General features: G+C 40.5%; 1 protein-coding gene across 3 annotated transcripts in view; it reads right to left on the bottom strand.

Annotated features, from left to right (window-relative positions):
- The window catches only part of carm1 (coactivator-associated arginine methyltransferase 1), an 83,378-nt gene that overhangs the window by 26,438 nt on the left and 30,137 nt on the right, over positions 1 to 26,803 (bottom strand). For all 3 annotated transcript variants that reach the window (XM_063035927.1, XM_063035928.1, XM_063035929.1), the window contains 6 exons: positions 24,787 to 24,912; positions 23,256 to 23,362; positions 22,609 to 22,713; positions 20,192 to 20,302; positions 13,753 to 13,930; positions 2,049 to 2,139 (listed from right to left, as the gene is read on the bottom strand). In XM_063035927.1, coding sequence (XP_062891997.1) covers positions 2,049 to 2,139; positions 13,753 to 13,930; positions 20,192 to 20,302; positions 22,609 to 22,713; positions 23,256 to 23,362; positions 24,787 to 24,912 — 718 coding nt within the window. The remainder of the gene's footprint in view (positions 1 to 2,048; positions 2,140 to 13,752; positions 13,931 to 20,191; positions 20,303 to 22,608; positions 22,714 to 23,255; positions 23,363 to 24,786; positions 24,913 to 26,803) is intronic.

Below are 26,803 nucleotides of genomic sequence, written 5' to 3'. Positions count from 1 at the left end.
CAGAGATGCAGTGGCTTCCCTGGCTCCTAATAATGGTGTTGGTTTCAAAGTTTCTAGTCAGGGATTTCAGTATCTTATGCATTTATATTTAGCAGGTTTTCTTTATCACTGTGTTTTATCTTATTGTTTCTTTCCCTGCCACAGCAGATCTGGAGCAATTATTTCACTCCCCTTTACACTTGTGTACTGGAAATGACATTAAACAATCTTGAATGCTGAACTTGCTGGCAAACCACAGATTAACTTTATGTATAAAAATCGTGTGCAACAACCTCCCCAACTTACTGAATTCTTCTGGGGAAAATATGCCGGTTTCACTGGAGGCGGGGGGGGGGGGTTCCCTTTGAGTTCAGTTTCCTCTGCTCTTTAAATAGTCCATTTTCTGAGTAAATCAAACTAATTTGCTTTATTTGTACCAGACTCAGCATTGTACAGATTTTCATAAAGAATTACATCTCAGTGTTTCTCCTCTCCCACCAGAAAGGAGCTATTCTTATTTTCAAAACTAAGAATGCATGCTTGCTAAAACTTCTCAGCAGACTTCATAACTCAGACTCCTAGCAGCAGAGGAACTGCCAATCACAGATGGAACACATGCAAATTTTCCACACAAGTTGAGCAGCTTCTTTGCCACAACAGGCGTTCGTGAAGGAACTACCCTTTTCCACAAAATACTGCATGGACTTGCACGTGCTGAGCTTTGAATCCACTCCAACATTTTGAGCATTTCTCTTTAGCTTGGAATTGGAGTTTGTTTTTACTAAATGTATTTTCTGTATATTTGTAGGCAGATAGGAACCATTGCAAAATAGTAAAGGGGAAAAAAAATCAAACTAATGCTTAATACTGTGGAAAATATAAAAACACATGTCAGGAGGAGAGGTAAAGTGCATACCGTTACCGGAAAATGAACTTCTAATGGAAACAATATTGTTGCCTACAGATGTAAAATACCAACTCAGTACAGTGACAAAGTTATTTCAAGAGTGGAGATAATTGACACGGGAATCACCTTAATCCAACCTTGTGAACTTCAATGGGATCCCACCACCAAACACATCGTTCCCTCCCCCTCACTTTCCGATTTCCACAGGGAACTCCCTGGTCCATTTGTCCCTCCCCACTGATCTCTCTCCTGACACCCTTGCAAGTGGAACAAATGCTACACCTGCCCCTATGTCTCCTCCCCCACTACCATTCAGGGCCCCAAACAGTCCTTCCAGGTGAGACAACACTTCACCTGAGAGTTTGTTGGGTCATGCACTGTGTCTGGTGCTCCCAGTGTGACTTCCTGTACATTGGTGAGATTCAATGTATACTGGGAGATCGCTTCCCCGAGCAGCTATGTTTTGTCCGCCAGAAAAAGTGGGATCTCCCAGTGGCCACCCTTTTAATTCCACTTCCCATTCCAATACATCTATCCATGGCTTCCTCTGGTGCTCCTTCTCCCTTTTCTTTCTTCTGCGGCCCTCTATCCTCTCCTATTATATTCCCTCTTCTCCAGTTTTATATCTCTTTCACCAGTCAATTTCCCAGCTCTTTATTTCACCCTCCCCCTTCAGGTTTCACCTCTCACCCTGTGTTTTTCTCTTCCCTCCCCCACCTTTTAAATCTACTCAGCTTTTTTTTCCTCCAGTCCTGCCGAAGAGTATTGGCCTAAAAAGTCAACCGTAATCTTTTCCATAGATCTGCTGAGTTCCTCCAGCATTCAGCATGTGTTCATGTGAACTCACTGCTGGGAAAGAGCAGATTCATAATGTTACGGGTAACAATTCCCCATGGGTAATGTTTTCATTGGGAGTTTGCAACTTCTTTTGCATGTTCAGATTTATCTTTGTGAATGGATCACTGAGCACATTGAATATTTTGCAACAACATCAGTCATACTCACATTGGCAACGATGCTGTAACACCTTCCTTCCCAAATGTGTGTCCTCTGCATAACATTTCAATAGACGGCACCAAAAACGATTATATTGTAGGTTTTCATACTGAACTATATCTTAATGTTGCTCATTACCCACACTATAGCAAAACAGCAATCATACCAGAAGTTTGCTTTTGTAAACTGCTCCATGTAAAGCTGTTCATCCGTGAAGGGTGCAAGGTGAACATCACCCAGAGTTGGAAATAAGTTACCTGGAATGTATACAAATAAACATTAGTCATCATCACCAAATTCATCTGGATTTTTCCTCTAATTCTATGGGAGCATGCTGATAGCACAAGTAGTTCAAATTGTCTCAACACTAATAGAATGGATCTGAAGCATTTGATCCTACCACAACAGACCTCCTACTTTCTAAGAAGTTTGTATAGATTTGGCATGTCACCAAAAATTTTTGACAAACTTCTGTACGTGCACAGTAGAGAGTATCCTAACTGATCGCCTCAATGGCCTAGTATGGAAATATGAATGCCCCAGAACAGAAAAGTCTACCAAAAGTGGTGGATGTAGTTCAGTCCATCACAGGCAAAACACTCTCTACCTTTCAGAACATTTACTTGGGAGTGCTACCACAAGGAAGCAGCATCCAATATCAAAGACCTCCACCGTTCAGGCCATGCTGTCCTCACGGCTCTCATCAGGCAGGAGGTACTGGAGCCTTAGGTTCCACACCACCGGGTTCAGGAACATTTATTACCTTTCAACCATCAGGCTCCTGAACCAACATGGATAACTGCACTCATTAGAACTCTGAACTGATTCCATAGTCATCTGTTATTTATTTATATACACACATTCTTTTTCTCTCTTTCCTTTTTCTCCCTCTGTCCCTCTCACTATACCCCTTGCCCATCCTCTGGGCTTTCCCACTCCCCCTTTCTTTCTCCCTGGGCCTCCTGTCCCATGATCCTCTCATATCCCTTTTCTAATCACCTGTCCAGCTCTTGGCTCCATCCCTCCCCCTACATAATCTGATGTTGCCTGGCCTGCTGCGTTCACCAGCAACTTTTCTGTGTGTTGCTGTCCATAATCTGTGGCCTCACTTTCAAGTACTCTACAATTCATGCTCTCAATAATATTTTCATCTGCACAATTTGCCTTCTTTTGCACATTGGTTGTCTGTCAGTCTTTGTTCATGCATAGTTTGCATAAATTCTAATGTATTTTTTAAATTTTCCTGCGAATGCCTGCAAGAAAACTAAGCTCAGGGTAGTAGTATATGGTAACATACTGTAACTTTGAACGCCATGATAAATAGGCTGTAAAGCAAACTGCCTACTCCAAAGACAAATTCAGTAATCAATGAGCACTGGGAACTGCCACCTGCTCAGCTACAAACCCAGATCTTAAATAGTAGGAGAACTCAGACCAAAACTAATTATCAACCCTAGATCATTACAAGTGGATCTAGGCTGCATATTAGTCATAGTCATACTTTATTGATCCCGGGGGAAATTGGTTTTCATTACAGTTGCACAATAATAAATAGTAATAAAACCATAAATAGTTAAATAGTAATATGTAAATTATGCCTGGACATAAGTCCAGGACCAGCCTATTGGCTCAGGGTGTCTGACCCTCCAAGGGAGGAGTTGTAAAGTTTGACGGCCACAGGCAGGAATGACTTCCTATGATGCTCTGTGTTGCATCTCGGTGGAATGAGATTACAAAACATGATGCAGAAAACCTCAAACTTTTAATGTTAATAGCTTGCCAATTAAATTTGCGTAATCAGATTTGAACAGCCTAGTAGGTTAGGTTGAACGCACCATGTCCAGCCTCAGTAAATTACACCTCCACTAACCAGCTAATTGGCAGAAACATCAGAGCATTCATCGATCAACAAAATCTTATGGCTACAGATCAGAAAGGATTTCCTTACCTGGGATCAATGAAAAACATTAAAGAAAACAAGGAACAAAGAATTAAATAATATACCAAACAGCTGGTAATCTAGCGCCTGTGGTTGCACTCAACTAGATCTTCCAGACTATAGGATGGCACTTCTATTGGTATCAAAACACTATCTGCTTCCGATGCCATAAGTTGGAATTAAACAAGAGGCTAATGCTTACGTGTCCCCAGAGCAAATCTTCCTCTACCTCCAGTTACCACACTAAGCAAAAATGTAACCGACACAAAAAAAAACTCTCCCCATCTCTTTTAAACTTCCTTCACTCCAATTATATCAGATAAAACAAAAGCTTGGCAAAACTTTCAGGATGCCTTCATCAGGATCTCTCTAACTCAATTCGCCACCTAACAATTTAAGACACATGATCTCTTTCCACAGATGCTGTCTAACCTACTGAATATTTCCATCATTTACTTTCTTTGCTACAGATTTCTAGGATTTGTAATTTAAAGGAAATCTAAGACCACACATCACCTAGCTTTTTCTGAGCCCAAAGTCCGCAGAAGACCCCACATGTTCCTTTAAATTGCACAGAGCTGCTTAATTTAAAAAAAGGCAAGAGCAAGGCTGGATTGTGAGCGCCTCCCATTAAGATACAGGCATCATCTGAATGGGGTGTGCCAATTTCCACTTCCCGGTTGTGAGAGAGAGCGCACGAGAATTGTTACAATTTATACGGCCACCGATACAAAAGAACAATCAGTTCGATAGACTTTCCAGCTACTCAAATAGAGCAAAGCTTAATAACTTAGATGAGAGACTCTACCAAATTTAAGCTTTAATTAAGAAAGGAATGTCCTGTCTTATCTCCATCAGCAACCGACTTTTGTCGAAACCAAAAGGTGTGAAAAATCAGGAGACGTCTTTTGTGGATCTGTGTGAGCTTTAACCCTTATCTCGTGCCAAAGGTGCAGCTGTGAGACATCATCTTAAACATGCTGTAGCCATCCACAAACCAGAATACACAGACGGTACTCAACCTTAACCCATTATATACAGGAATCTGAGAATCCCTCAATTCCCTTAAAAGTTCATCGAGAGAGCGAGTGAGCATGGCAACTGACCAAGGAAAAGGTGGAACAGATCTACGACAGGTTTCAGCGGCGGGGGGGGGGGGGGAGACAATCTAAAGAATATATTTATGAGATGGTTTTGTTATGTTTGAAATATGGTAGGTTATTAGAATGCATGGCCAGTAAAGGCAGCTATGATAGCGACATTTAAGAGGGTTTGTGACAGACACGTAGGGATTAATTAAAGAGATATGGTTAGTTTAAATTGGCAACATGGTCAGCACAGACATGGTGAACACCTGTGCTGTATTCTTCTGATCTATACCCAGGTAGGAAATAGTATGTTAAATAACTCAATCAAAAGTGAGCTTCCTACAATTCAACTAATAGGACATTACAGCACAGGCCCTTTGGCCTACGATATTACAGCACAGATAAATCATTATGGATTTATTGATTTACAGATAAATCATAAAATCTCCAATAAATTATTTAGATAAATCATTGCAAATAGAAAAGGAGCATCCTTTCAATTAATCACTGGGAGATACAGCAGAGTCTGGTAGGATCAAATTGGCAACACGTCTTTGATATATTAGTATCCTTCATCTTGAAGCCTGCAATTTAATCACACTGTCTAGCCAGATTAAAGACAAGATGGTGCATTTAAAGAGAAGAAATGAGTTAGTTACTGGTGGATACATCTGGAGATAGAGATCAAATGCAAAATATAAACTGTTAGCTGCAATTGTATAGCCAATCAAACAATGAAGAAATAAGTAACAGCACACCACTGACCTGGGTTACAGCTGACAGACAAGGAGTTCACAAATGGCACATTATCATAAAGTTGAAATGAGGGAAAATCACTTTCCTTCCTATTAAACCTTTGGCCCACTAGAATGCTCTGAACAGAGGTATCCAGTCCTTACAAATGAGCATTTAAATCTTAAGTGTGAGCTAACCAAGAGACTCTTCTACAAAATGGACCAAAAAGACATACTTTAGCCTCTTTTAATAATGGAAGCCTTTGCCTGTAGATACACTTACGACATTTCTATGCACAACAGCGCACTTAAATTGAACAGGCCATCCATTAAGTATATAGAGCTCAAAAATCACTCTAGCAAACACCCCAAAAGGTCAACTGAAAGCAGACCTTACTTTGAGTTAGGTTTCCTATTTATGAAGTCATTGGAGATTAGTCTTTGACTCATGACTCCACTCGGGACAGAATCTCAAATAGCTTCAGAACACAACTTTAGTAAACTATTCATTAGATCAAAAAAAAAAGGCAATCCAGCATCTGCGGAAATTACAATTACACATACACAAACTGCTTACTAATTCGAAGTTCTAGATTTCAATAATGCCATCAAAACAGTGGTTTACAGCCTGAATTTCCAACATTAAAGAGTTATTGTGTTATATTATGGGGAAACAAGCCATTCAGCCCACTCAGCCTGAGTTGACCATCATTTATTGACCGCCACATTTCCAGTAACTCCCTCTTTCAACTGTTCTTCCATCTCATTCAATTTTAACAAGCCTTTCCTTTTTGACCCATTTTCTTAGTGTTTCTCTTAACTTTCGCTAATTTAGTCAACAGTTCACCAATGCATTTTTGATAAGTTCCTCTCATTTGTTGTCTGATCAGATTTACACTAAATACTTCAGAAAAACAATTTTCAAAAAGTCCAACACTGCTTGTGGATCAGACACAAGGTACAAATGTTTCAGCCAATGGCCACGTCACATCTAAATAATTGAAACTTCTTTTCCAACCAATTAAATACTCCCTGTTTAAATTTCCTATCACCATTCACAATAATTCAACATGCTACTGATATGTTACCAGGAAGTTGAACAGAGATACCGATTTTCCAAAGCTTTGCAATAACTGCTACTACTTTTACTGGCAGGTTCCACTTCACGAAGCAAACATTAGATGATGTTCTATGTTAGAAAGGAAACAACAATAACAACAGAACAGTAGACGTCATAAGGATAGACAAGTTGAATGGCCAGTCTTTTTCCAAGTGTAGCAGAGTCCAAAACTAAAAAGTACAGGTTTAAGGTGAGAGAGGAAAGAGTTAAATAGGACATGAGAGCCAGCATCCCCACCCCCCACAGAGGTTGGTGGGTATGTGAAAAAAAAGAGGAACGGTTAGAGATGGATGTATCACTTAAAAGATATTTGGACAGGTATGTGGATAGGGAAGGTTTAGAGGGATATGAGTCAAACACAGACACACAAGACTACCTGTGGTATGCCAAGTGGTCAGCATTGACAAGTTGGGCTAAAGAACCATTTTCTGTGCTGTATAACTATGATGCTAAATTAGAATCTGAATCAACAGAAATATGTCATGTTAACAAACTATTTACAGGTTATTAGTTAAATAATAATCTGATCAAGAGAATGATTTACTCCAGATTCGTTGGGACAAACATCACCCAGAGATCTGACAAAGTAGATTTGCCTACGTCTTAGCAAAAGAAACCTCATGAGGTACAGTGAGGGAGGCAATAGCATAAGCAGTTGTATGAAAATCTAAAATTAAATTAATAACCACCTGTAATCAACCACACAAGACATTTATGAACCCAGGTGCAAAACAATCCACAACACCTACAGGACCGACTTCAGTTTTAACGAACACCATTTATGTTTGGAAGTGTAAAAACACCAGCAAATTAAACATGCACAAACCTTGTGGGCAAATATTTTAGCAAACACAAAAAGCAATGGTCTACTGAAATCAAGTTTACGAGGTATGAAGTAAAAAGCAATGGTCTGGTGAAGTCACGTTTATGAGGTATGAATCCCTTTGATGTTTAAACCTTTCCAGCAACTTTTCAAAACCACAGGAACAACACTAACAATGCACAATATTATTAAAACCTCCATGACCTCAAGATCAGGGAACCAATAGATTGCATACTTGGACAGGTTTTAAAAGTAATACTTAATTATCCTTGGTGGGTTTGTGAGATGTTGGGGAAAAAGGTGGTGAAGAAAGCTGGACACTTCACAATTTCTTTAACCTCCCTCCAACAACAGCAATGCTGCAAGTTGTCTTTCTGCAAACTACATATGTTACTGAAGAGCATGTAGTGCAGGATAATGCAAGAAATAAAAGCAGCAGTAGGTCATCCAGTCCTATGAGTCTGCTCCAATATTCATTAAGACTTATGACTGATCTACCTCAACATCATTTCCTAGCACTACCCCTGGACTCTGGTGCTTGAGAATCAATACTACCTAATCTCACATCATAACAAAAATTGTGCTTTTCCATCATGCTCAAAGTCTTCAACATGATATCCCATCTGCCACATCCTCAGCCACTCAGCTTGTTCACATCATGCACACCCCTTCCCTTTTACATCTGCCCCAATTCATCATCCAATCTGGAACAATGAGATCAAGACCCCTCTGCCAAACTACTGATTAAAGATTAGCTTTCTATGTCATACATACATTGAAACATGCAGTGAAAAGTGTCTTTGCATCAGGATAGATATACAGTGCCTATAAAAAGTACTCACCCCCCCCCCTCGCCCGGCCCCGGGAAGTTTTTACGCTTTATTGTTTTACAACATTGAATCAGTGGATTTAATTTGGGTTTTTTTTGACACTGATATGAAAAAGTCTTTTTCTGTTGATCAAAGTGAAAACATCTCCAAAAGTGATCTAAATTAATTACAAGTATAAAACAAAATAAATAATTGCACAAGCCAGTATTTAGTAGATGCACCTTTGGCAGCATTTACAGCCTCGAGTCTGTGTGGATAGGACTCGATCAGCTTTGCAGATCTGGATGTTATAATATCCCCCCCCATTCTTCTCTATAGAACTGCTCAAGCTCTGTTAGATGGCATGAGGATTGTGAGTGAATGACCCTTTTCAAATCCAGCCACAAATTCTTAATTGGACTGCGATCTGGACTCTGACGCGGCCACTCCAGGACAATTAATTTTGTTGTTTTTAAGCCATTCCTGTGTAGCTTTGGCTTTATGCTTGGGGTCATTGCCTTGCTGGAAAATAAATCTCCCAAGTCGCAGTTCTCTTGCAGACTGCATCAGCTTTTCCTCCATGATTTCCCTGTATTTTGCTGCATTCATTTTACCCTCTATCTTCAGAAGCACTCCAGGCCCTACTGCAGTGAAGCATCCCACAGCATGATGCAGCCACCACCATGCTTCACAGTAGGGATGGTGTGTTTTTGATGATCTGCAGTGTTTGGCATATGCCATAGCATTTAGTCTGATGACCAAAAGCTCAGTTATGTTTTCATCAGACCACAGAACCTTCTTGCAGCTCACTTCAGAGTCTCCCACGTGCTTTCTAGCAAACACTAGCTGAGATTTCATGAGGGTTTTTTTTCCCCTCACAGTGGTTTTCTCTTTGTCACTCTCCCATCTCAGCCACTGAAGCTTGTAACTTGGTCTCTTGGTAGCCTCCCTCACTAGCCCACTTTTTGCACAGTCATTCAATTTTTGAGGACAGCCTGTGCCATATTTGTTCCATTTCTTGACAATTGACTTAACTGTACACCAAGGGATATTCAGTGACTTAGAAATCTTCGTGTATCCATCTCCAGACTTGCGCTTTTCAATAAACTTGTCATGGAGTTGCTTGGAGTGTTCTTTTGTCATCATGGAGTAGTTTTTGCCAGGATACTGATTCACCAGCAGTTGGACCTTCCAGATACATGTGTATTTTGAAACACCTTGACTGCACACAGGTCTCCAAAAACAGATATCCATTTAACTAATTATTTGACTTCTAAAACCAATTAGCTGCACCAGTGATGATTTGGTGTGTCATATTAAAGGGGGGGGGGAAGGGGAATATCCATTAAGGTTGTTATAGCCAGGAGTGGTAATGGGAACAAGCTCCCACTACCTATTAATGCTCCCAATGGTGTGTGCCTTAAATAGCCTCTGACAACTAAGTCCGGCTCCTGGTATTCATGCGTGGCTTTAGCTACTAAGCCCGGCAGAACTGTTTCTACTAACAGAAGGGGCAGAAGCTGGTTATTGACACCTTAAAACCGGCTGCTTCGGGCAGATGGGGCTTGTCAGCTGTAGTTGGCAGCTCATTTAGGAGAATGAAAACCTCTGCTGCCTTGCGGCTATACCCACTCATGGGGAAACCCCCAAGGGAAAGATCTGGAGCTAGAGTCCCCAAGGCAGTCCTACGTTGGGTTCAATGTTGGCTGGCAACTCCTGTGATGCTGCTGGTACCAAACTGTATCAGTCTCTGCCGTTCCTTTGGGTTCATCAGAAGCATGGAGAGGGGGAGCTTGCTACTTGGGCAACAGCTTGCTCTCCAAATCGTACTGCCAGGCTTGCACATCCAGAAAGCTGGGACACAATATCCATAGTCAATGCTGATCAATGGAGGCCTCAGCAGAATACTTATGCAATGAATTACTTTGTGTTTTATATTTGTAATTCATTCAGACCACTTTGTAGACATCTGTTTTCATTCTGACATGAAAGAGTCTTTTTATGTTGATCAAGTGTCAAAAGGTCAAATTCAATCTACTGTGATGAAAACATGAAAACTTCCAAGGGGGGTGAATACTTTTTATAGGCACTGTACATCCAGATTATGGCTAGCTGTTTCCAAGCACATATCTGTTTGGAACCTCAATAGCTTCAGCTTGCTAACTGGAGAAGGAAACCAACTTTTTAATCTGTGCCAATATCATCAGCTTTCAAGCTGACCAAATTCTCCAATATCCAAGGAATTTCTTCGCCCACCAGGGCATCAACCAACCATGAAATCTGTTAAAATTCATTATCAGAACTATTTCTCCAGCATGAATCATAACTTTAGTTGCCCACAGAGGTACAGAGCAGCTACGTGCAAGTGCCACCAGCCAGGTGATTCCACCTCACTGGCTATATTGTTTTTGAGACATCTGAATGGAGCTGGATAACCAAACCTTTGATGCTCTGTGCTCTGTGTAAGATCCAGGAAATGCAAAGTTATTACAAGTTATGGGAGAAAGCTAATCAAAGCACATGCATAAATAAATCAATACTTGCCTTGTAAAAGTAGTCAGCCCCCAACCCTTTGTTCACACGTCCAAGCCTTTGTTCACATAACTGAGTATTATAACCAGGGATTTTGATCAATTTAAACGAAAATTTTTATTTGCAAATCACATTTTGCTTTTTTCACAATAGAACCCAAAACAGAAAAAATTGTGAAGCATGACAAACTGAAAATTCAAATTCTAAAATATCAGCATTTGAAAAGTATTCATTCCCCTTTGCTTAGTACTTAACTGAAACACCTCTCGCAGTTATTACAGTCAACAATCTTTTTTGAAGAAGTCTTTTAGCTTTGCACAACATGATGGAGCAAGATTTGCCCATTCTACCTTGCAAAATTGCTCTGCTGCGTCAGGTTAGCTGGGGGGAGGCAGTGGACAGTAATCTTGAGCAGGGGTCCCCAACATTTTTTACACTGCGGACCAGTTTCATATTGACAATATTCTTGCAGTCAACCGGGGCGGGGGGGGGGGGGGGAGTAGCAGTCAAACACGTTGGGTTTACTCTGAGAAAGACTACAATGACTGTGAAGCCTTGCATGGGCAACAGTGCACGTGTCATTTGCGCACGCGTGTATGTGACGATTTTTTTTCTCAAATCATCTTTGGCGATTCTGTTCGGGGGGGTGTTAATCACGACTGGAATATCAGGGATAAGTGGCTAATACACTCAATTTCGTTTATAAAAGGGTTTATCTAACGAATTTAATATTAAACACACAGCGCATATTTTCCTCGCATGAATATAGCAAGAAGTCAATTATCAGGGGAGCTTGGAACCAACTTCCAGTAGAAGTGGTAGAGGCAAGTTCGGTATTATCATTTAAAGAAAAATTGGATAGGTATATGGACAGGAAAGGAATGGGGGGTTATGGGCTGAGTGAAGGTGGGTGGGACTAGGTGAGAGTAGCGTTCGGCAGAGGTCACCTGTTTCCGTGCTGTAATTGTTATATGGTTATGTAAGTCAATAGCATCGTAACATTTTAAGTAACGTTTGGATATTAAACACACAGCACAATATTTTCCCTGTATGAACATATAAAATCATTGCAACACACCAATATCGCTGAATCAGGGGGAGCCCTGGGCTTGTTTCCCTGCAACAAGACCGTCCTATTGAGGGGTGATGGGAGACAGCGATACTCGAAGGGGGTTCCTCATGTCCAGTCTATGCCGCAATTTAGTTTTCGTTGCATTCATCGCAGAGATATGTTGGAAATGGAAACAACGTTTTCAGTGCTTTCGTGGCTATCTCAGGATATTCAGCCTTGACTTTGATCCAGAATGCCGGCAGAGCTGTTATGTCAAACATGCTTTTCAGCTCGCCATCATTTACAAGCTCGAGGAGTTGATCTCCTTCCCGCGCTGACATGGATAACGCATGAGTAATGACCTCGCATGCATTCAAGCTCAACAGTGGGCGTGACAGGGAATGAGGAAAGGTGCAGCTGAATCATATCGCCAAATCATATAGTTTCCTCGCAGCCCGGTAGCGCATGCTTTGCAGCCCGGTACCAGTCCGCGGCCCGGTGGTTGGGGACTGCTGATCTTGAGGTCCTGCCAGAGATATTTGATCAGGCTGAGGTCAGGGCACTAACTGGGCCACTTCAGGGCATCAATTTTCTTTATTTGAAGCCACTCCATAGTAACCCCGGCAGTGTGCTTTGGGTTGTTGTCCTGCTGAAAGATGGACTTCCTCCCCAGTTTAAGCTTTCTGACACAGGCTAGCAGGTTCTATCCAGGATCTCTATATTTAGCAGCATTCATTATCCCATCAGTCTTGACCAGATTTCCATTCCCTGCTGCTGAAAAGCACCTCCATAAAATAATGCTATCTGTGCCATACTCTACAGTAGGGATGGTGTTACCTAGCTGATACACAGTATTAGATTTATGCCACACCTATCACTTAGTGTTGAGGCCAAAAAGTTCCACTTTAGTCTCCTCCGACCACAAGACCTTCTTCCACATCTTTACAGTATCTACTAAGTTTTTTTTAAAAACCAGAACTTCCTTGCCACTCTTCCGTTAATGCTCTTTTTATACCAAGCCTTAGGTATTGTGGAGCTATGACTTCATCTCCAGTTCCAGCCACTGACTTCTGCAGCTCATTCAGAGTGAACAATGGTGTCACAGTAACCTCTCCTACAACTGCCATTCTTCTCTGGCGACTAAGTTCAGAGGGCAGCCTTACCTAGGTAGTGTGGCTGTGATTTCTTATCTTTTCTACTTTTTCACGATGGACTGCACTGAGCACTGAGGTATGTTCAGTGCCTTTGAGATAGTTTTGTACCGTCCCCCAGATTTGTGCTTCTCTATTATAGTTTCCCTGACTTGCCCTGTATCAACAACTTGGGTGAGTTGGTAAGGTAATATATTGCACTTGAGGAAAGTTAGTGTAGTAATTACAAAGGGGACAAATACTTTTACAGCCTCACAATGTTAGTTTTTGTTTTTGAGTAAATTGTTGGCAGGTTTTGGAATTTTTTTTTTGAACAGACATGTTGCACAAGGTTTTGCAAATCAGCTCAAAAATGTTACTTCAATACATTTTAAATTTAGAAAATTAGTGAAAATAGTTGTAGGAGCTGAGCACTTTTTCAAGGCACTGTATATACTACTTCAGATAGCCTACTGAACTCTTGTTTAAATTTCACGTTTTTTTTTAAAAAGAGACGCAAAATACAAACAAAGTCATTGCAGTGGAAGGGCTCAATATGAAGATACGATGAACGGATTGTAGTGCAGTTCTATCATTCAGATCATCAATCTGGTTCACCTATTCACACTTAGAATTAAACTTACCATTTGGTTTCAACCACTTTTTGGCATGCAGGTAGCTCTCCAGCATGCGTTCATTGAACAGCATGTAACCCATAGGCTCAGAGATAATGATATCGACCTGCTCTGGGATGCTAACTTCTTCCACCTTCCCTGGGATGATGAGGATGCGATCTGCTAGGTTGTTGCTTTTCACCAGCATCTACAGTAGAAAATAAGCATATCAGTCGAGATTTCCAGGATAAATAACTTACTTCACAGATTGTGGAATCACAGGTTTAGATGAAAGTGCAGATTTCCCATCATATCCCAAGAAATCCTCCAATAATAAACAGGAAAAACCATGAACACCTTATTACTACATTCTAGTGTTTAATTTTTAAGAAGTTGATTCACATTTTAATTATCAATATGGCTTGGGTATGAAAATTTCCAGCAGACAGCAAAACTTGTACTTAATTGTTACACACACACACAAAAAGTACAGGAGGAACTCAGCAGGCCAGGCAGCATCTATGGAAAAACAGTAGAGTCCATGTGTTGGGCCGCAACCCTTCATCTTTTTCTCTCTCTCTAGCCCTGATGAGGAGTCAAAGTCAAAGTGAGAAGGTGGGGGGGAGGAGAGGAAGAAACCCAAGGTGACAGGTGAAACTAGCAGGGGGAGGGATGAAGTAAAGAGCTGGGAAGTTGATAGGTGAAAGAGACACAGGGCCGGAGAGGACAGAGGCAATGGAAGAAAGAAAAAGTGGGAGGAGCACTAGAGGTGGATGTGATGGGCAGGTAAGGAGATAAGGTGAGAAAGGGAAAAGGCATTGGAAAATGGTGGAGGGAATTACCGGAGGTTTGAGAAATCGACGCTCATGCCATCAGGTTGGAGGCACAACACCTTATATTCTGACTGGATAGCCTCCAACCTGGTGGCATGAATGTCAATTTCTCGAACTTTCAGTAATGCCCCATCCTTACCATTACCCAATCCCATTTCCCTCTCTCACCTCATCTCTTACCTGCCCATCACCTCCTCTAGTGCTTTCTGCACACCATGCAATACAAGGAACTGACTTGCAATGGAAGTGTAATACTATAATCTAATTAGTATTTATGGTGCAACACATGTACCAACATAGAAGCCTACCTGAAATAACCCAGTAACGGAATGCATTGCAGCAAGCCCAAGATGTTAGGTCTCTTTTCAATAATCATGAAGACCCCTCTTAATTAATCGTCGACAATCCAAAAGAATAACGTTTCATTTCAGTACAGGGTGAATTTTTGTTTAAAAACAAAAAAAAAAGGATATTCTGAAGTTGTAAAATTTGAATTACTAGCGACACTGTTTCCCTTCATAAAGTTAATGAAAGTATCTGCAAATACAAAACAACATGCAGCTTGGGAGCTTCAATGAATCCTAATTTTATCCTAATATTTTTTTCAATATAAACACTTGCAGCAAATTATCTTTCTGTACTAAAAAGGTACCATTAAAAGGTCATTACACAGCAGGGCATCTCAAATCGTGAACTGGGGCCAGCAATAGATCGTGAGAGCTTTTTGTCTGGGATGCTCTTTTCTGCAAAACCTCAGCACAAAATTCACAGCTGGATGCACAGAGTTAGTTGGAAATGTGGGACAGTCTGCATCGAATCTCATCATGCACACAGGAGAAGGAAGGAAAGAGGGGGAATTTTGTTAGTAGCTATCAAATAGAGGTCAGCTTCTCCTAGAACAATGGAAGCAAAGGCAGTTATATTCTTCAAGACTTTCATGGTTTTACTTTTGTGGAACACAGAAGATGAGGTTGGCAGTATTTAACTATTCCCTGAAAGCACAATTTCATTATTCACTGGTTTAAAAAAAACACTTCCGGGTTTCTCAGAAGGGTAAACAAAAAGTTCATTTTCATTTAAAAAATCTTTTTATTGATATATAATCTTCCACAGCTATAAAATACAAAAGTTCAACCAATTAGTATAAGCATAGATATAGATAGATATATATAATAAAGCTGACAAAAAACTTATATATGCTAATGAAAAAAAATTGTATAAGAAAAAGGAAGTTAAAAAAAAAAGAGAACCCCTATTAACTAAAAAAAACCCCACTAACTACAAAAGGAAAAAAAAACCCATTAGGAACCAACTCCTGGAGCAATACGTCTTACAATTTTATAGATAAAAAGAAGAAAAAACAACCGCCAAATCACATTTATACAGGTGTCCCCCGCTTTTCGAACGTTCGCTTTACGAAACCTCACTGTTACGAAAGACCTACATTAGTACCCTGTTTTCGCTTTCAGAAGGTGTTTTCACTGTTACGAAAAAAATTCAGTGCGCGCCCCGAGCAGCCGCTCTCCCTGGATTTGGAACGGCATTCTCGCCAGCACTGCTACCACTGCATTCTCTGCGAATCGGTATCTGTCCGTGGCCCAGGGGCTGGGGTGGTGGAACACTGAGGTGTTATCTCATCGTTGATCAGGGCAGGCAGGTCATCTTCTTCTATTGCTGCTTGCCTCGATGTCGAAGGTCAAGGTTCGTCGTCTGCTGTGGCTGATGTGGGAGGCTTGCTTGACTGCTTAGCCTTGCGCATTTTTCTATCGTACAGTTCTTTGTAAGGACTCAAACCATCCTGCAAATATGCCCAAACTGACGTACCCTTTCAAAATTAAAGTCGTACTTTATCATTATTCATTCGGTTTCGATTGTTATCCTTTCCTCTTCCAATTGCATCAGCTCTTCACCTATCAGTTCCTGGTCATGGGAGGCCAAAACCTCTTCAACATCATCTTCTTCAGCTTCCACAAGCCAAACTCACTTTGTCCTTACTTCGTTCACCACGATCAAAACGCTTAATTATGTCTAGTTTTACGCTAAGTGTAACACCCTTACGAGCTCTTTCAGGTTTTTCCGATACCTTAGAACTCATCTTGCAAACGGCTGCTCACAGGCACGTGTTAAAGCAATGCCAGCAAGAATGCAGTTCCGAATCCCGGGGAGAGCAGTTGCTCGGGGCGTGCGCTGATTTTCTTCATAACAGTGAAAACACCTTCTGTCAGTGAAAACAGGGAACTAATGTAGGTCTTTTGTAACAGCGAGGGTTCATAAACCAAACGTTCAAAAAGCAGGGGACACCTATATTAGGATATATTTTGGATAGCTCTCCTTTGTTAAATAATAATGGTGAACAATTTTAAATTGAATTAAACAATGATTGGCACATATCAAAGAAGAATTAATCATTTTCAGAACTCGCAACTAATCTTCATTAACAAAAGTCATATGAGGTTCTCTCTCCCAATCTTGTCCAATCTTTAGTGAGAAAACAAAAAGTTATCAAGCAACAGAATTTATAATTGCACCGAGGCTAGAATTACTCCATACTCACTCAATCCCAATTCAGGACATTAAACTGATACGGCTGAGCAAAATTTGAAACAACATTTGCCCCAGTATCTGACAGGGAAGGCACTTCAAATAGAAAAAGCCCAACTTGCTTGAGCTGCTATACATGAATTCAAAATATCAGTAGCTATGCAGAGGTCTTATTAAGTGTCCAAACCCATACCTGCATTTCCTCTAACACACTGGACTCCTTAAATTTAAATCTTTAGTACTTACTTCGGGTCATAGTTCCCTCTAAGCTGTGTGCGTGTGCTCGCACACACACGTTTTTCAACCAGCGCACAAAGGAAATTAATGAGCGCACAAATGGTTGGTTACCTAAAATAATGTAGTTAATAATTATACTTATTGAAAATAATCTTTTAGCTAACTGTTTCTGTTAACTAGTTAGTCTGTTTTTCAAATACCAGAGTGCATGTCACTGACTAACATCACCTCACCTTCCCTGTTCCGGTTTGTACAGCTGCATCACGGCGGCAGCCATGTTTGGCAGACAGTGTTCATATCGTAAAGTTTACCAAGATCTGTTTCAAATTCTGTAGATAGCTTACTAAGTTTTTATTGGAAAAAATATTGATTCACTATGTCGAATTCACAAGAAGCGAAGGGTGTGAAGCGCAAAAGAACTGCAAATTTGTTTAAAGTTAAATGGCTTAACAAAATAGTGGAAACTGTTGAACCGAAAGCTCATGAGGTCATGAACGTTCAGCTAGGAGAAATATTTATGTATGTTTCGGAAACTGGAGTTATCTGTTTGTACTGTTGTGATGCGAAAGTTGCTGGAGAATTTGCTAGTGGAAAGAAGTGGGATGATATTTGGAAACTTGACTTTTTGAAGCGTCATTTGGCAAGTAAATCGCATTTGCACGGTGTACAAAAGCTCAGGCAACAGAACCCGTCATTATCCGCTACACGTTACGGTTGAGTGCAGATGAGTGAGAGTGAAAACGATCAAACCCAGAGGAGATCGAAGTTGAGGTACAAGAATGGTCAGCTTTTGACTTCTCCGCAATTGCAGACTGTGATGAACAAGTTAATGCCTTATGTCTAAAATATCATGATTTTCTAGCGGAAAATATAGTAATAGTTAGACAGTTTAATGATTTCAAATTTTCCATGCAAGAAAAAATTAAATCCAAACCAATTTCAAACTTTGCTCAAATGGTGGCATTTGTACTTCAAAATGAACAGTTTTGCCACCTTGCACAGTTGATGGACATTGGGGGAACCTTTTTTGTGTCTAGTGTGGACTGTGAGCGAGGTTTTAGCCTAATGAATCAACTCAAAAACAAGCTGAGAAACCATTTAGGTGAATGTCATTTGGATATGTTAATGAGAATCAAAAGTTATCAAGGGATGTAAGTTCTATTAGTCGAGATAAAGTTTACAAAGAATGGGTAAATGCCAAAGACAGGAGAGAGAAAAAAATAACTGAGTGACTTAAATATGATAAAAATTAAATATCTCCAACCTGATGGCATGAACATTGACTTCTCCAACTTCTGTTAATGCTCCTCCTCCCCTTCATACCCCATCCCTTATTTATCATTATTATGATTTTTTTTCTTTCCCTTTTTTCCCCCCCCTCTCTTTTTTCTCCCTCTGCCCCTCTCACTATAACTCCTTGCCCATCCTCTGGGCTTCTCTCCCTCCCCCTTTCTTTCTCCCTAGGCTTCCCGTCCCATGATCCTCTCCCTTCTCCAGCCTCGTATCCCTTTTGCCAATCAACTTTCCAGCTCTTGGCTCCATCCTTCCCCCTCCTGTCTTCTCCTATCATTTTGGATCTCCCCCTCCCCCTTTCAAATCTCTTACTATCTCTTCTTCCAGTTAGTCCCGACGAAGGGTCTTGGCCCAAAACATCGACTGTACCTCTTCCTATGGATGCTGCCTGTCCTGCTGTGTTCACCAACATTTTTTGTGTGTGTGACTTAAATATGTATGTTATTTTGTTGTCATTCAGTGAGCCTCGTGCATTTTCAGATCATACAGTTCTTTGTAAGCACTCAAACCATCTTGCAAATATGCCCTAAACCGACGTACTCTTTCAAAATTGAAGTCGTACTTTATCATTGCAGCGAAAATCTCATGCAGTTGCTTCACGTTCAGTTCTTGGACAACTTCGCTTTCAGTCCGTTCGCTACTGCATTCGGTTTCGATTGTTATCCTTTCCTCTTCCAACTGCATCAGCTCTTCATTTATCAGTTCTTGAGTCATGGGATACCAAAACCTCTTCAACATCATCTTCCTCAACTTCCACAAGCCATACTCACTTTGTCCTTACTTCGTTCCCCACGATCAAAACACTTAATTATGTCTAGTTTTATGCTAAGTGTAACACCCTTACGAGCTCTTTTTGGCTTTTCCAATACCTTAGAACTCAACTTGCAAACGGCTGCTCACAGGCACGTGTTTAAGCAATGCCGGCGAGAATGCCGTTCCGAATCCGGGGGACAGCGGCTGCTCGGGGCGCGCGCTGCCTTTTCCGTAACAATGAAAACACCTGTTAGCGAAAACAGGGAACTAATGTAGGTCTTTCGTAACAGTGAGGTTTCGTAAAGCGAATGTTCGAAAAGCGGGGGACACCTGTAATCTGAACAGTTAAAAAAGATAATTGATCAATCAGTTCAACTGAATTGGCATTGGATAAGGAATACAATTAGGATGGCCCTATGCTGTGCTGTACTGTTCTATGTGTTATTCTTCTCCTACCAAAAGGGATCTCATCTCAAAGCCTCACCTGAATGTTGGCACCTTCAGCCCTGATTAAGAGTCTTGGCCCAAAATGTTAACTGTTTATTTCCCTCGACAGACGCTCGACCTGCTGAGTTTCTCCGACATTTTGTGTGTGTTGCACCTTCAGCAATGTAGGGGCACTGACTTGTGTGCATGGTGCAGCAAGCAAATGCCCAGTGATTTACCAACAGAAAACACTGCTATCAATGTCCAAAGCTGAAATAACCTTCCCGACTTCAAACGACACAGAAACCAGGAAAGTTATGCCTTCACTACTTTTCCAGTCGTCACTATGGTCACTTTGCTGCAAAGGGGTACAAACAAGCACTCACCTCAGCATGCTGGGCCATGGTGCTTGCCTCTACCGCGTACACTTTCCGTGCTCCTGCCTGCACTGCAAAGAATGACAGGATTCCAGAGCCACAACCAACATCTAGTACAACCTGGAAGAGAGACATTAATCAACCACTCAGCAACGTTACTAAGTGATCGTAATTGTTCCATGAATTAAGTTTGATGGATACGCTAGAGTTGTATTTCAGAATCAGGTTTAGCATCATTGACATACGTTGTGGAAGTTGTTTTACAGCAGTAATACAGTCAATATGTATTGGGGAGGCATGGTAGCATGACGCTTTAAAGTACCAATGTCCCACGTTCAATTCCCACCTCTGTAAGGAGTTTGTATATTCTCCCTGTGACCACATGGCACAGGTGCTCTGGTTTCCTCCCACAGTCCAAAGGCTGGTAGGTTAACTGGTCAATATAAATTGTCCTGTGATTAGGCTAGGGTTAAATCGGTAGGTTGCCGGGCAGCATGGGTCGAAGGGTCAAGAGGGCATATTCCGCCCTGTAACTCAATAAAAAAAAATAAAAATAAATATATATATTTAGAACTAAATAAGCAGCGCAAAAAGATAGCATAAATAGTGAGACGGTGTTTCTGGATTGGTTCATCGTCTGTCCAGAAATCTGACAGCAGAGAGGTAGAAGCTATTTCTAAAACGTCAGGTGTGTGTCCTCAGGCTCCTGTACCTCCTTCCTAATGGTAGCAATAAGAGGGCACATCCTGAGTGAATGAAGTCCTTATTGATTGATACCACCTTTTTAGGCATCGTCCTTTGAAGGTATCTTCGAAGCTGGGGAGACTAGCCAGTGGAGTTTTCAGCCCTCTGCAGCCTGTGCAGTGACCCCTCCATACCAGACGGTGATGCAACAAGTTAAAATGCCCTCCATGGTACATTTGTAGAAACTGGCTGATCTTTGGTGAAATATCAAATCTCCTCAAACTCCTAATGAAATATATCCATTGGTGTGCCTTCTTAAATAGTGACATTCTTCTATGTTACAGGTAAAACAATGTATTCTGCAGTTTCGTGAAGTGTTAAAAGATGCCTTTAATAAAAATGCTTCATCCCCCTCCAGATCTCCCAAAAATACCTAAGTATTTGGTTCATAACCAAACAGCTCTACAGGGGACTGGAACTATGTGGAGCTCTACCACTGTCCTTTTCACACACACTTTTCTTGTACGATAACTGAATGGCAGCCTGGAACTCCAACACAGCTTCATCTCATTAGATATAACACAGCACATCTTTCCAGCGGACACCAGCTCTTAATTAGTATATCAGTACAGATTAACGTAATATACACCAAGGGGCAATAAAATTCCTTGTTTGAATAAAGCTCACAGAGTAAACCATGTGTGTGGCAATAATAAGTACAAAATTAATAAATACAGTGACAAGAGCAAAACAACAGAATGGTGCAGGTGAAGTGGAACAGAGCCCAAAAAAAACTACATCTTCTTTGCCTTTCAGATTACATCCTCCAAGCCCAGCTGACACTGTAGTTGTGTCACTCGCCTACCTTGAGGATTTACCACCCATTCTATACGGGATTCAGCCTTAACTTCATTTTACTGCACAATAAATTTTCAGTCAATAATTTCAACCATAGAACCACAGCAGTTACCTCACTTTATCAGGTAGCCCATCAAAATTCAACTCAAGTCACTTCTGCGTACATTTAAATCCTAATTTCAAAGTAGAACCACACAGCACAGAAACAGACCTTATCAGGACCCTAATGACTGTGATAGCTATTCACTCTAATATCATTTGCCCCAGTTAGGTGCATATCCCTCTACACTTCTCCTATCTAAGCACTGTTCTTTTAATGTTGTTCTATCCAGCTCTAATACCTCCTCCAGCAGCTTATAACTTCTCAACTTAAATTTGTGCCCTGTGGTTCTAGCTTCCTTTCCCTGGAACAAAAGCTTCCAATTTATCCCTGTACATCCAATGTAATTTTATAAAACTCTGTACAATCAGCCTGCTAGTAAAAATTAATCCAAGTTCTTCTTATAATGCAGTCCTCCATTCCAAGTAACATCATGGCAAATCTTCTCTGCACTCTTCCTATTGCTACACATCCCTTCCTATAATGCAGTGACCAGAACTGCATTAATACCCATGTGCAGACTACCTTTATATGGCTGCAACATGATGTCCCAATTCTTATACGCAATGTCTTGGCCTGCAAAGGAAAGCATACCAAGTACCTTCATAATCCAATCCTCCTGTGTAATCATCTTCAGGAAGCTGTGTGTGGACTTGTCTTCAAGGTCTCCCTGTTTATCAATACGCCCAACGATCTTGCCATTATGATAATGTGACTTCATGGAAAGGTAGAACACAAAAAGTATACATTTAAACTCTGCAAATTAATGCTGCTCAATGCTTACCTTGTCTTTAAAATCTACATGGTTTTGAAGTATTGCCCTTTGGTAGGTTCCTGTGCGTATATAATCTTGCATCATATTCTGTTGCTGTGACAAATATCCATAGAACTGCAAAAAGATGTTAAAAAGTAAATCAGCTCATAACAATCTTTGTGCAAAGCAATAGTTTAATTATTTATTGCATCATTCTTCACGCATTTCCTACCTTTCAACAAATTTCAATGTCTAAAACATTATCCCCAATGGCACCAACCCTAATTTCATGAAACAATCAAAATTCACCACATCTAATCATCCCCTCCATCTAGAGTGCTGCTGGTTATAATTTCTAAATGGATTTGGCAAAATTAACATCTCTTTCATAAATCCATATCAATTCTGCTCAAATTAAGATGTTGCAATATCTGTTACCATAACTACTATGGATCCCAACGTTTTCCTAATAAATCTCAGAATGGCTAACCCCCAGAATACTGTTGAAAACTTCCAGTGCTAAGCACTAATGAGATAATGAGTATAAGGAGTAAGAACCAAAGGATATAATCTAGAAAGTCAGAACATTTAGGAACGAGAACTAAACTGGTACAGTCTGGAGATATTCCCCAAAAATAAAAAAAATATAAAATACAAACCAGACAAGGAGATGGTACCTGGAAATACTGCACAGCAGAAGATTCCTCTGTCCGGTCACTGAAAACAGATCGTTCAATGTTGTGTCCTCTGCAGTTTTTCAGAATATTAAAAAAGGAGTAAAACTCTGGGAAGGCAACATAAAAACGGAACTGCTTCAAAACGTGCTGGTAATCTCAGGTCTTGCAAGTACCCAAGTAGAAATCCTTGCCACTAGCATTTTAATTCCTCTACTCCCGATTCAGCAAACAGGCCATCTACAGCAATTCTGACTGTGGGACTGTAGCAATGCAAGGGTAAACAAATCTACAATCTGTTGTTAAACTGGTCAGTAGAATCACCAAACAGCCAATGCTCTTAATCTATGGAGTAAATAAATATCAGGCCTTCAAATTGATTGAAGCATCTGGAGTCAAGGAAGGCAAGATGGAAAGTCTAAAATGTCATAGGTTTTTTCCCGCCCAACACAAATAAGCTTCCTCCTCGGCATATAACAGCTCAGAATGAACTACTCAGAAAGAACCTTCCAATCTCCTAAGCACAGGCGATATTAACAAGCTTTTAAAAAATTATTAATCACTAGACAATAACAGCTGCAGCCTTGTACCATTTAGCCTGAGAGTATTTAGCTCTCGTTCACTCCCTCCTCTCACTTGGGCTGGGGTCTCATTAAAAAAAAAATACACACACACACACACAAACTTTTTTAGTCAAAGGGCAATGAATCTATGGAATTCATTGCAACATACGGCTGTAAGGGCCAAGTCATTGGGCATATTTAAAGAGATTGAAAGGTTCCAATTAGTAAGGGTGTCAACGGTTACATGGAAAGGAAGGAGAATGGGGTTGAGAGGTACAAATAATCAGGTGTGATGGATTGGCTGAAATGACTTGATGGGCTGAATAGTCTAATTCTACTCCTACATCTTATAGTCTGTGGCCTCATTCACAAACAGATTTTCCTTCTGAATTCAATCGCCAATACTTGTCTTCCAATAATGGTGAGTCCTAACACCAATCTAAACTGAAATTTATAAAACAAAATCTACTTGTGTGCAATACTTACAGCTTCCTAGCTACAAGGCTAACTTTACACATTCAATTCAGGTAAATAATTCAAGATATACTCACTGCTCCCCACCACAATAGTTCTAGTATACAACAAAGTTCTGATATCTGTATTCATTTCAATTTTTATTTAAAAATGTCTCACAGTAGTATAATAAATATTCCCGGTGAGTTTAAATAGAACTGGATCCTGGCAAGCTAAAAATGAACAAGGCAAATATAACCTAGTCAGCCAGATGCCAAACCATAGTATAAAACATGAACATTATTAAATATTTATGTAGAATTTTCCAGGAAAGGGCTCTGCCTATCACTGCCATGAATTTCACATCAGAAAGGATGATAATCAACAGACCGGCTCACAAACAGTATTTCCACTATCCTACCCCAATCCCATCTGCAATCTTTTATATACTTTGAACTAAAGTCACATGTTTCACCTGTTAAGATAAGAAGACTAAACAAGAGAGAAACATTCCTTACCATTCTGAGACGGGAATTGTAGGAGGACACTGGTACATCCCAATGTAATGATGAAGGACTGTTTGCCAACCCGGCTGCATTCCGTTTCCCTATTCACTGCACATTTAAATACACAGACAGCCTCATCTGTAGGATTAGAGAGCCAATATCAAAATTAAAAAGTGTTCACAAGGTGCAGCATCAGTCAACCATATTCATTTGCCCTCTGGTTAAATCCAAAAAAATCCCAGACTGATATAGAACAATTATATTCCAAATCTCTGCTGTCACTGCAACCTGCAGTGGCCCTAACCTTACTCTGGGAATAGTGTATAATCTAGTTATCTTTACATTGTGTATACTTCAAGTTTAAAGATGAATGTGTGATTTTGCAATATATAGTAGAGGATGTTTGGTAGGAAGTTAAATTACATTTTGTTGATAGCTCAGGCACCCAGAAACAAACAATTTATACACAATTGGGAAAGAGAAACACTGTATCTTGACCTGTCACTCTCCCTGATCAAAGCAGTCAATCAAGATGTCAGCTGCTGCATTTTTTGTGATACTCGTGAGGCTGTTCTTAATATCTATCATTAGATGAAGGCTACTTTCATGGAAAATCTTTTATATTTTAATATACTGATTCCGAATGAGCAAGGGCAGAAGGATTCTAGATTTACTAAGTTTTAGTCAGAAACACAGCATGGGAAACAGACCCTTGGACCTTCTGAGAACAGATCACCCATCAAACATATTTACATTAATTCCACGTTATCACCAGCTCCCTTCCAACCTTCATTCTGCAATTCACCTACACATCAGGGGAAACTTACAGTGGCAATTAGTTTGCTAACCCGAATATTGTTGGGAATGTGGAAAGAAACCAGCACGTGGAGGAAAGCCACAGTATCATATGTAGAATGTTGAAACACCGTACAGCTCGGGATTGACCTCTGGAGTCTGGAGCTGTGAGGCAGTAAAACAAGGGGCACCACAATGCTGCTGTTATGGGGTGGTGGGGGGAAGAAAGTCTTGTGCAGAAGATAAAGGAGTCACGGTAGAATCTAATGGTTTCAATGACAAACAATCCTTCATCCAAAAATGTTACTGGGTCATAACAGTAGGCAGTTGTGGGACTCTTGTACATTATGCAACCCACAGCAAACAAGCAGATTCAAATTACATCAAGGCACTAGAAATCCAGACGTAATAATGTACTTTCTTAACCTTTCACTCGGGTTACATAACCACCCACAATGAGTTGGTTTCATTTGTTACTGTATAATGCTTTATGAATAGCAAATTCAACTCAATTTACACAAGGTACAGTGGCATGCAAAAGTTTGGGCAACCCTGGTCAAAATTTCTGTTACTGTGAATAGCTAAACGAGTAAAAGATGAACTAATTTCCAAAAGGCATAAAGTTAAAGCTGACACATTTCTTTAATATTTTAAACAAGAAAACTTTTTTATTACCATCTTTTACAGTTTCAAAATAACAAAAAAGGAAAAGGGCCCGAAGCAAAAGTTTGGGCACCTTGCATGGCAGTACTTAGTAACAACCCCCTTTGGCAAGTATCACAGCTTGTAAACGCTTTTTGTAGCCAGCTAAGAGTCTTTCAATTCTTGTTTGGGGGATTTTCACCCATTCTTCCTTACAAAAGGCTTCTAGTTCTGTGAGATTCTTGGGCTGTCTTGCATGCACTGCTCTTTTGAGGTCTATCCACAGATTCTTGATGATGTTTAGGTCGGGGGACTGTGAGGGCCATGGCAAAACCTTCAGCTTGCGCCTCGAGGTAGTCCGTTGTGGATTTTGAGGTGTTTCGGTTCATTATCCTGTCGTAGAAGCCATCCTCTTTTCTTCTTCGGTTTTTTTACAGACGGTGTGATGTTTGCTTCCAGAATTTGCTGGTATAGGTGGCCCCCGTATTCCGAACGTTCGCTTTACGACACCTCGCTGTTACGAAAGACCTACATTAGTTACCTGTTTTCGCCAACAGGTGTTTTCACTGTTATGAAAAAAGGCAGCGTGCAC

This window comes from Mobula hypostoma, chromosome 29 (assembly GCF_963921235.1).
Source record: "Mobula hypostoma chromosome 29, sMobHyp1.1, whole genome shotgun sequence".
In the NCBI taxonomy this organism is placed as follows: domain Eukaryota; kingdom Metazoa; phylum Chordata; class Chondrichthyes; order Myliobatiformes; family Myliobatidae; genus Mobula; species Mobula hypostoma.
This window is presented reverse-complemented; position numbering and strand designations above follow the sequence as displayed.